The sequence below is a fragment of the Entelurus aequoreus genome, linkage group LG16, assembly GCF_033978785.1.
Source record: "Entelurus aequoreus isolate RoL-2023_Sb linkage group LG16, RoL_Eaeq_v1.1, whole genome shotgun sequence".
Taxonomy (NCBI): Eukaryota; Metazoa; Chordata; class Actinopteri; order Syngnathiformes; family Syngnathidae; genus Entelurus; species Entelurus aequoreus.
Genome location: NC_084746.1, coordinates 18,213,851 through 18,226,490, shown reverse-complemented (window position 1 = coordinate 18,226,490; position 12,640 = coordinate 18,213,851). Strand labels below are relative to the sequence as shown.

The 12,640-nt window shown below is 39.9% G+C and overlaps 1 protein-coding gene across 1 annotated transcript in view; it reads right to left on the bottom strand.

Moving 5' to 3' along the window:
* The window catches only part of dipk1aa (divergent protein kinase domain 1Aa), a 97,256-nt gene that overhangs the window by 67,773 nt on the left and 16,843 nt on the right, over positions 1-12,640 (bottom strand). Inside the window, exons 3-5 of the mRNA XM_062022279.1 lie at positions 12,092-12,226; positions 8,001-8,108; positions 1,875-2,051 (exon numbers count right to left, since the gene is read on the bottom strand). Of these exons, the coding sequence (XP_061878263.1) occupies positions 1,875-2,051; positions 8,001-8,108; positions 12,092-12,226 (420 nt within the window). The remainder of the gene's footprint in view (positions 1-1,874; positions 2,052-8,000; positions 8,109-12,091; positions 12,227-12,640) is intronic.

Here is a 12,640-nt window from a genome sequence, read left to right as displayed (position 1 = left end):
TTATACTGACTCCTAATACACACTAGCAGCACTATGTTGCATTATATTGACTCCTAATACACACTAGCAGCACTATGTTGCATTATACTGACTCCTAATACACATTAGCAGCAGTATGTTGCATTATACTGACTCCTAATGCACACTAGCAGCACTATTTTGCATTATACTGACTCCTAATACACACTAGCAGCACTATGTTGCATTATATTGACTCCTAATACACACTAGCAGCACTATGTTGCATTATACTGACTCCTAATACACACTAGCAGCACCATGTTGCATTATGCTGACTCCTAATACACACTAGCAGCACTATTTTGCATTATACTGACTCCTAATACACACTAGCAGCACTATGTTTCATTATACTGACTCCTAATACACACTATCAAAACCATGTTGCATTATACTGACTCCTAATACACACTAGCAGCACTATGTTGCATTATACTGACTCCTAATACACACTAGCAGCACTATGTTGCATTATACTGACTCCTAATACACACTAGCAGCACCATGTTGCATTATACTGACTCCTAATACGCACTAGCAGCACTATGTTTCATTATACTGACTCCTAACACACAAGCGGCACCATGTTGCATTATACTGACTCCTAATGCACACTAGCAGCACTATTTTGCATTATACTGACTCCTAATACACACTAGCAGCACTATGTTGCATTATATTGACTCCTAATACACACTAGCAGCACTATGTTGCATTATACTGACTCCTAATACACACTAGCAGCACCATGTTGCATTATGCTGACTCCTAATACACACTAGCAGCACTATTTTGCATTATACTGACTCCTAATACACACTAGCAGCACTATGTTTCATTATACTGACTCCTAATACACACTATCAAAACCATGTTGCATTATACTGACTCCTAATACACACTAGCAGCACTATGTTGCATTATACTGACTCCTAATACACACTAGCAGCACTATGTTGCATTATACTGACTCCTAATACACACTAGCAGCACCATGTTGCATTATACTGACTCCTAATACGCACTAGCAGCACTATGTTTCATTATACTGACTCCTAACACACTAGCAGCACTATGTTGCATTATACTGACTCCTAATACACACTAGCAGCACCATGTTGCATTATACTGACTCCTAATACGCACTAGCAGCACTATGTTGCATTATACTGACTCCTAATACACACTAGCAGCACCATGTTGCATTATACTGACTCCTAATACACACTAGCAGCACTATGTTGCATTATACTGACTCCTAATACACACTAGCAGCACCATGTTGCATTATACTGACTCCTAATACGCACTAGCAGCACTATGTTGCATTATACTGACTCCTAATACACACTAGCAGCACCATGTTGCATTATACTGACTCCTAATACACACTAGCAGCACTATGTTTCATTATACTGACTCCTAACACACAAGCGGCACCATGTTGCATTCTACTGACTCCTAATACAAACTAGCGGCACTATGTTGCATTATACTGACTCCTAATACACACTAGCAGCACTATGTTGCATTATACTGACTCCTAATACCCATTAGTGTGTATTAGCTACAATTTTGGTCATTTTTAACCAAATATTTACGTTCCAAAGAAATGCACAAACACAAACTGATGTATGAATTAAAAGAAGGAAATAAAAAGCCTGGTTGAAAATAATAAAAACATATAAAATGATACATTTTTAGTCATTATTATTATTATTATTATTTCTAGGTACTGACTGGGTGTCTATTTTGGGTCAAGATTGTGTTTCTTGCTGTATTGAAATATTTCTACATGCGTTCCTTTTATCTCATGTATTCGTCACATTTGAATGAACATATTAGTGTTTTACCTTGAGGTGATTAAAGACCATTTCTCTGAACTTCTCCACCGACGTGCCTCTGGTGGGGGTATCGAACACGGGGGCCTCCCTGCGGGGCTCCGGTTCCTCGCCCATCTCGTCGTGCCCCACTTGGCCCACATGACAGCGAATGATTCCTTGGCGGTCTCCCCAGCTTCCAGCGTACACCTGAAAGCACTTTCCTGTATTAAGGAGTCAGGTGCAGGGGCGGAGCAACACATTCTGGGCCCCCATACACAAGACTCTTAAAGGGCCCACCAATCCCACCCTAAGCCCAACGTTTCTGCCCCATACACACACACACTTGCTATTTTGAGCAGCTTTGTAAAACACATGTAAAAACTTTAATTGGGTTTTGGACTTTATTTAAAGCTGGGATTAACATATCTAGAACATACCTAAGTAACACCCACATCAGGGGTGTCAAACTCTTGAATTGTGAGGGCCACACTTATATTCAATTGAATAGACCGCAAAGACAAGATATTAAATGTTCCAACTGGAAAACTTAATTTTTTGCAAATATTAGCTCATTTGGAATTTGATGCCTGCAAAGGTACATACAGGTTTTGGAGCAACATATGTTGCCATCCAAGCAACGTTATCATGGACGACCCTGCTTATTTCAGCTAGACAATGCCAAGCCAAGATATATTGTTTACAATAACAATATATCATTGTTATTGTAAACAATATACAGTGTTTCCCATAAACTGCCAAGATACCTGTGGCGGTGGGGGCGTGGCTATGGGCGGGGTCACCATGACATCATCGATTAATTTGCATAATTTACTACAATGATATGATTTTCTCTAAAAAGGCTAAAAAAATGTATACTTACTAATTAATAATAACAGTTTTGTTTTAAACGTCCATCGATCCATCCATTTTACAATATAATTACAACACTTTATGTACATATTTATATACAGATTTGAACAATAAGTTATTCACTGAAATATATTTATTAATTGTGGTTCTTACAAAAATATATCTTATGAAATATAAAAGCTAAAATGTCTCTTAAAGCTCTGCCCCTTTAATTAGTGCATACTAAATAATTTAACTTTAGCCTACTACTACAACCATATTATTTACCAGCAACATAAAGTGAAACAGAGGCAGAGGTGTCCTGCCACAGTCAGTAACAAATAAACAGAAAACAGTAGTGGTCAAATACAAATAAGGCAACAAGAGAAGTATCCTACACTTCTCTTTTGTAAAGTAAATCTGAACAGCCTATATAGGCATCTACATCAACTATATGATTTGCCTGAGAAGCTGGACAGAACAAAACAAAAACAAAACAAAACAAACAAAAAAACATTTTATGTATTTTTTTAAATTTATGGCAGACGTAATTCTTTCGTGGCGGGCCGCCACAAATAAATGAATGTGTGGGAAACACTGATATATCATTATTATTGTAAACAATATGGTAGTAATAGAACATTTTGGCAAATATCCCGGTAAATTCTGTGGATTTCATGGCTGGCTTCCAGCGTGGACACTCTGTGGTAACATACGACCGCCAGACAATTTTGGATGTGGCTAGATCGGGCCGTTTTGAACCGAAAAATGGGTATACCTTGGACCTCCTCGCTAGCATCGGAATACTACGCCGGCTACATCCAGCGGCCTGTGAAGCAGCGGAGCCTAGTACCAGTGGGGACCGTCGACGGAGGAGACGTAAGCGCTGTGACCGGAAGCAGAAGCGGGGATGCCGAGCGGGCCTAACAACAAAGCTAAAGGCTAATCCTCACAGAACGCCGCTTCCTTCCATCCTGCTTTCAAAGGTCCGCTCCCTTGAGAACAAACTGGACTACCTTAAACTGGATTTAGTTGCAAGACGCGAGATGAGAGACTGATGCGCCATATTTCTCACAGAAACCTGGCTGAAACCATCCGTTCCGGACGAGGCAGTTAGCATCGAGGGGCTAACTAGGTTTCGGTCGGACAGGAGCAGAACTCTCACTGGTAAATCCCGAGGCGGTGGTGTTTGTATATACATCAATAACAACTGGTGCAATAATGGGAAGATAGTCTCATGTCACTGCTCTCCCGATGTAGAAATATTAACTATAAAATGCAGGCCATTTTATTTACCCCGGGAATTCAGTGCTATGATCTTCACAGCAGTGTACATTCCTCCCAGTGCTAACACTTAAGAAGCTTTGAATGCTTTGTACTGATCCATCAATGAACTGCAAACTACACATCCAGAGGGAGTTTTCATCGTGGCAGGGGATTTTAATCAAGCTAACATGAAAACTGTGTTCCCTCATTTCCATCAATATGTGAATTTTGCAACCAGGTGTGGAAGCACATTGGACATGGTGTTCAGCAATATTAAACATGCGTTTAAAGCTGCACTACACCCCCACCTCAGCTCCTCAGACCATCTATCTGCGATGCTAATTTCTGCATACAAGCCCCTGCTGATCAGGAAGCAAGCTACAGTGAAGCAGGTGAGGACCTGGTCAGAGGGAGCAATGTCAGCATTACAAGAGTGCTTCGAAACCACAGACTGGGATATGTTCAAGGCAGCCGCCACCGATAATCATCACACATGTGGAGGAGTATGCAGAATCTGTGTCCGCATACATTCAGAAGTGCATGGAGGATGTCAGTGTGATCAAGAACATCCCCACACGGGCCAACGAGAAGCCCTGGATGAACAGTGAGGTACGTGCAATGCTGAAGGCTCGGAACAAGGCTTTTAAGTCTGGCGACATGGTGGCATTAAAAACAGCCAGAGCTAACCTGAACCGTGCCATTAAGGTTGCAAAGCGTGCGCACAGTCAGAAAGTGCAGGACTTCTTCGAGAACCCCACAAACACTAAACGAATGTGGCAGGGCACACAGGTCATCACGAACTATAAAGCTGCCCCCCGGCCCTGTGACAACAGTATCAGCTTCCTAAATGACCTAAACAACTACTTTGCGAGGTTTGAGGCACTTAACACCACTCCGGCGAGAAAATCCATCCCTCGCCCTGATGAGCAGCCGCTCAACCTGGACATAGCGGATGTCCGGAAAACCCTGAGGAGAGTGAACCCCCGGAAAGCACCGGGACCTGATGACATTCCGGGCAAGGTGCTTAAGGGATGTGCAGACCAGCTGGCTGGGGTTCTCACAGACATCTTCAACATCTCGCTGACCCAGGCTGTGGTACCATCATGTTTTAAGACGGCCACAATCATTCCAGTGCCAAAAAACCCCACAATCTCCTCCCTCAATGATTATCGCCCCATTGCACTCACCCCCATCATAATGAAGTGCTTCGAGAGGCTGGTAAAGGAATATATTGTCTCCCGACTTCCCCCCCACATTAGACCCATACCAGTTTGCTTATCGCCCTAACCGCTCCACAGAGGACGCCATCTCCTCTGCACTCCACCTGAGCTTAGAACATCTGGAAGGAAAGGACACACACGTGCGAATGTTGTTTCTGGACTTCAGCTCAGCATTCAACACCATCATCCCGCAGCACTTGGTAAGCAAACTGGCCCCCCTTGGATTCAGTACCCCCCTTTGCAACTGGCTGCTTGACTTCCTCACAGACAGACCCCAGTCTGTGAGCGTGGGCAACAACACCTCCAGTGCCATCTCCCTGAGCACCGGCTCCCCCCAGGGCTGCGTCCTGAGTCCGCTGCTGTTCACGTTGATGACCCATGACTGCTGCGCCAGGTCCACTACTAACCACATTGTGAAGTATGCGGACGACACAACAGTAGTGGGACTCATCCGTGACAACAGCGACATGGACTACAGGGAAGAGGTGAAACATCTGGTTGACTGGTGCAAAACCAACAACCTGGTCCTGAACGTCGACAAGACCAAGGAGATCATTGTTGACTTCAGGAAGCACCAGTACAGCCACGCTCCACTCTTTATCGACGGCACAGCAGTGTTGATGGTAAGCAGCACCAAGTTCCTGGGGGTGCAGATAACTGACAATATAACCTGGTCCCTACACACCGGAGCTCTTGTAAAAAGAGCTCAGCAGCGCATGCACCTTTTGCGTGGGATGAAAAGAGCACAGCTCCCTCCCCCCATTCTCACCACATTCTACAGAGGCACTATAGAGAGCCTGCTGACCAACAGCATCTCTGTCTGGACTGGAGCCTGCAATGCCTCAGACTGGAAGTCTCTCCAGAGAGTGGCGAGGACGGTGGAAAAGATCATCAGGACTCCTCTTCCTCCTATCCAGGAGATCGCAAAAAGCCGCTGCCTGACCAGGGCTCAGAAAATCTGCAAAGACTCCTCCCACCCCCACCAAGGACTGTTTTCACTGCTGGACTCTAGAAAGAGGTTCCGCAGCCTCCGAAGCAGAACCTCCAGGTTCTGTAACAGCTTCTTCCCTCAGGCCGTAAGACTCTTGAACGCATCATAATTATCTACTCAATTTCCCCCCAAAATGGATTAACTCGCTGGAATAAAAAAGACAATATAACATACATCCATAAACGTGGATGCACATGAAAAAGTGCAATATATTTATCTGTACAGTAATCTATTTATTTATTTATATATGCACCTTATTGCTTTTTTATCCTGTACTACCATGAGCTAATCAACGAAATTTCGTTCTTATCTGTACTGTAAAGTTCAAATTTGAATGACAATAAAAAGGAAGTCTAAGTCTAATAACATTATTATTGTAAACAATATATAATTGTTATTGTAAACAATATATAATTGTTATTGTAAACAATATATCGTTGTTATTGTAAACAATATATAATTGTTATTGTAAATAATATATAATTGTTATTGTAAACAAAATATCATTATCATTGTAAACAATATATCATTATCATTGTAAACAATGTATCATTGTTATTGTAAACAGTGTATCATTGTTATTGTAAACAATATATCATTGTTATTGTAAACAATATATTATTATTGTAAACAAAATATCATTATCATTGTAAACAATATATCATTATCATTGTAAACAACATATCATTATTATCGTAAACAATATATCATTGTTATTGTAAACAATATATCATTGTTATTGTAAACAATGTATCATTACTATTGTAAACAATATATCATTGTTATTGTAAACAATAAATCATTGTTATTGTAAACAATATATCATTATTATTGTAAACAATATATCATTATTATCGTAAACAATATATCATTGTTATTGTAAACAATGTATCATTATTATTGTAAACAATATATCATTGTTATTGTAAACATATCATTGTTATTGTAAACAATATATAATTGTTATTGTAAACAATGTATCATTGTTATTGTAAACAATATATCATTGTTATTGTAAACAATGTATCATTACTATTGTAAACAATATATCATTGTTATTGTAAACAATAAATCATTGTTATTGTAAACAATATATCATTATTATTGTAAACAATATATCATTATTATCGTAAACAATATATCATTGTTATTGTAAACAATGTATCATTATTATTGTAAACAATATATCATTGTTATTGTAAACATATCATTGTTATTGTAAACAATATATCATTGTTATCGTAAACAATATATCATTGTTATCGTAAACAATATATCATTGTTATTGTAAATAATATATCATTATTATTGTTAACAATATATTATTGTTATTGCAAACAATATATCATTGTTATTGTAAACAATATATATATGTTATCATAAACAATATATCATTGTTATTGTAAACAATATATAATTGTTATCGTAAACAATGTATCCTTGTTATTGTAAACAATATATCATTGGTGCATCTCTTGGGGGTTACGTCTCTCCCCTCTTTCAAATCTAGTGACGCCTCGGTCTCTAACTGGAATCCAGGGTACTTGAACACACTACAGTTATGTGCAATGACTTGCAAAAGGGAAACTTGTACTTGTATAACCTTCTCCTAGTTAGATTGATTCTATTTTGACTTCTATCACTTGACCCTTGTTCCCAAATGTTGGCGCTGTGTGAGAATGTGCAAAGGTGAACTTTGATAACGCCATCCAGGTGGAACCAGCCATTTTGGTTTTTTGATGAGGTCATTCTTCATTTGTTTCGAGCAACCTTCTGATTGGACTTATTCTAAATAGACATGTGGTGTCACTTGGTCAGGTGGTCTCCTACCTGCTCGCTGGGGAGGCTGGAGAGACACCTGCTCAGGTAGAAGGTCTCCTTGTCACACAGGCTGCTGCAGGCCGGCCCGTCGATGATGCCCTTCTTGTACTTGTCACACTTGGAGGAGCACAACGTAAACAAACAACATGGTCATCAACCAATGGGAGGACGAGTACGGGGTCACATGACTTTGTGACCCACAAGGTTAGTAAGTTGCATGACGAGCAGGAGGAGACTCAAGGAGTCACCTTGTCCATGACGGAGAAATTAAATACAAACACAAAATATGTTGTTGAATGTTAACGACAGATTTAAGCATAATCCTGTTATTGATGTCGACATAAACGGTTGTCAACACAACCAAAGTCAAACCCAAACGGGACTCGGTGATACAGGTTGTCAAAATAAGCGATGTCAGACCAATAACCTTCATACAAATATGATCATTTACATATCATACCACTCTTGATACTATTAATCAATAATTATAATTATAATATCAATATACACTTTCAGTGTTTCCCATAAACTGCCAAGATACCTGTGGCGGTGGGGGCGTGGCTATGGGCATGGTCACCATGACATCAGAGTAAATTGCATAATTTACTACAATGATATGATTTTCTCTAAAAAGGCTCAAAAAATGTATACTTACTAATTAATAATAACAGTTTTGTTTTAAACGTCCATCCATCCATTTTACAATATAATTACAACACTATGTACATATTTATATACAGATTTGAACAATAAGTTATTCACTGAAATATATTTATTAATTGTGGTTCTTACAAAAATATATCTTATAAAATATAAAAGCTAAAATGTCTCTTAAAGCTCTGCCCCTTTAATTAGTGCATACTAAATAATTTAACTTTAGCCTACTACTACAACCATATTATTTACCAGCAACATAAAGTGAAACAGAGGCAGAGGTGTCCTGCCACAGTCAGTAACAAATAAACAGAAAACAGTAGTGGTCAAATACAAATAAGGCAACAAGAGAAGTATCCTACACTTCTCTTTTGTAAAGTAAATCTGAACACAGCCTATATGGGCATCTACATCAACTATATGATTTGCCTGAGAAGCTGGACAGGACAAAATAAATAAATAAATAATATATATATATATATATTTTTTTTTTTTTAAATTTGTGGCGGACGTAATTCTTTCGTGGCGGGCCGCCACAAATAAATGAATGTGTGGGAAACACTGACTTTTTATAACCTTGATGATGATATCAGTACTGTATAATCAACATTTTACAACTGTATCATAATGAGGACACTGACCTAAATCTTTTATAAGCTCGATACTGTACTTACATCCGCCTTTATTAATAACCTTGACACAAATATGATCATTAAGATACAGTATTATTGCCTTGATACTCTTGATGATATTAATACACACTTTTTATAACCTTGATGATGATATCAGTACTGTATAACCTACATATTTTACAACTGTATCATAATGAGGACACTGACACACACTGCCTATAAATGATGTGACGGTGATAGAGTGCGCCACCTTAAATGACATGATGGGCCACATTAAATGATGTGATGGACCACGTTAAATGATGTGATGGACCACATTAAATTACATGGCGGGCCACAATTGACGTGATGGACAACAATAAATGACGTGAAGGGCCACATAAATGACGTGAAGGGCCACTAAATGACGTGATGGGCCACTTTAAATAACATGGCGGTTACGTTAAATGACCTTATGGACTATGTTAAATGATGTGATGGACCACATTAAATGATATGGCAGGCCACAATTAATGACGTGATGGACAACAATAAATGACGTGAAGGGCCACTAAATGACGTGATGGGCCACCTTAAATAACATGGCGGTTACGTTAAATGACCTTATGGACTATGTTAAATTATGTGATGGACCACAATAAATGATATGGTGGGCCACAATTAATGACGTGATGGACAACAATACATACGACGTGAAGGGCCACTAAATGACGTGATGGACCACATTAATTCATGTAAAGGGCCACATTAAATAACATTGCGGGTACGTTAAATGACGTGATGGACTACGTTAAATTACCTTATGGACTATGTTAAATGACATGATGACAACAATAAATGACATGGCGGGCCACATACAACGTGAAGGGCCATTAAATGATGTGATGGGCCACTATAAATGACATGGCGGGTACGTTAAATGACGTGATGGACTACGTTAAATGACATGACGGGCCACATACGACGTGAAGGGCCACTAAATGATGTGATGGTCCACGTTAAATGACATGGCGGGCCACAATTAATGACGTGATGGACAACAATAAATGACATGGCGGGCCACATAAATGACGTGAAGGGCCACTAAATGACATGGTGGGCCGCAATTAATGACGTGATGGACAACATTAAATGACATGACGGGCCACATACGACGTGAAGGGCCACTAAATGACGTGATGGACCACGTTAAATGATGTGATTGACAACAATAAATGACGTGATGGACAACAATAAATGACGTGAAGGGCCACTAAATGACGTGAAGGGCCACATTAAATTATGTGATGGACAACAATAAATGACGTGATGAACAACATTAAATGATGTGTGCAGGGCCACATAAATGACATGAAGGGCCACTAAATGACGTGATGGACCACATTAAATTATGTGATGGGCCACATTAAATAACATGGCGGGTACGTTAAATGATGTGATGGACTTCGTTAAATGACCTTATTGACTACGTTAAATGATGTGATGGACAATATTAAATGACATGATGGACTACGTTAAATGATGTGATGGACAACATTGAATGACATGGCGGGCCACATTAAATGACATGATGGACTACGTTAAATGATGTGATGGACAACATTGAATGACATGGCATGATAAATGACATGATGGGCCACAATAAATGACGTGATGGACCACAATAAATGACGTGAAGGACCACAATAAATGACATTGGCCCCCCCATGTAAATGACATGGGGGGGCCACATTAAATGCTGTGGCAAACCACATAAATGCCATGGGAGGGCCACTTTTAAATGATGTGATGGACCACATAAATGACGACGGGGGGGGGGGGCACGTTGGCAGACATGGCCGGCGGCCTGTCATCCATGAATTGTCATTTTACAAGCGCATAAGGTGAGATTTATTGTGGCCTTAATAAGAAGAGTTGAACATTTACAAGGTGCTACTGGAATGATGTTTAATTGTTATTTACTGAGTGTTGAACAGGTGGTCTACATAACTAAGGTGTGATTTAAAGTGGCCCTGATAAGAAGAGTTGAACATTTACAAGGTGCTACTGGAATGATGTTTAATTGTTATTTACTGAGCGTTGAACAGGTGGTCTACGTAACTAAGGTGTGATTTAAAGTGGCCCTGATAAGAAGTGAGGTGGAACATTTACAAGGTGCTACTGGAATGATGGTTAATTGTTATTTACTGAGCGTTGAACAGGTGGTCTACATAACTAAGGCGTGATTTAAAGTGGCCCTGATAAGAAAAGTTGAACATTTACAAGATGCTACTGGAATGAGGGTTAATTGTTATTTACTGAGTGTTGAACAGGTGGTCTACATAACTAAGGTGTGATTTAAAGTGGCCTTGATAAGAAGTGAGTTGAACATTTACAAGATGCTACTGGAATGATGGTTAATTGTTAGTTACTGAGTGTTGAACAGGTGGTCTACATAACTAAGGTGTGATTTAAAGTGGCCTTGATAAGAAGTGAGTTGAACATTTACAAGATGCTACTGGAATGATGGTTAGTTGTTATTTACTGAGCGTTGAACAGGTGGTCTACATAACTAAGGTGTGATTTAAAGTGGCCTTGATAAGAAGTGAGTTGAACATTTACAAGATGCTACTGGAATGATGGTTAGTTGTTATTTACTGAGCGTTGAACAGGTGGTCTACATAACAGCATCCCAGGAAAGCAAAAGCCAGCCATCTTGAAAGTAGCAAGTAGGAGGCATTGACAAGGTGCAACGACGAGGAAGTGTTGTCAAATCAAAAGATCAATGAGTCACAGGGTGTGGCGCACACCATCACGAGCTAACCAAGAACTCACAATGGCGGTTCTGCACTGGTGTCCTCTGCATAGCTCCGTGTAGGCCGAGTATTGCACGTAGAGCACCCAGCTCCCCACCAGCACCGTCAGCCAGGTGAGGAACAGGTACTTCACCCTGACAAAGGAGACGCGGGCCTGCAAGGGACAACAACAAATCATAAATTAAAAAGTTTCCGGACTACTTCCCAAACTGCCATGTTTTTGGTCTGCTGAGATCCCGATGTTGACATTCCTATAAGTGGATTGTTCCAGTGGCTCTTGTGACTTCCTAGTGAACGCAGATCAGTGCTTTTGTCACAAGCTGCACTCGTCACACGTCAGACACACGCCAACCTGCTGCACTTGGACATGGCAGGAAACAACACGCCATTCTTTAGTCACGTGACAATACAATATTTGGATAGGAAACTTGGATAGTGGTCGTTTATTTGGACATGCTTGCAAAGTCACATCACAGTTGTTTACGGTTTCACGTGTCTGAAAGGGAGTAGGAAGAAGCAACGCTTATTAACTTCAGTTAAACCTGTTTTTCTTTTAGTATTGAGATTT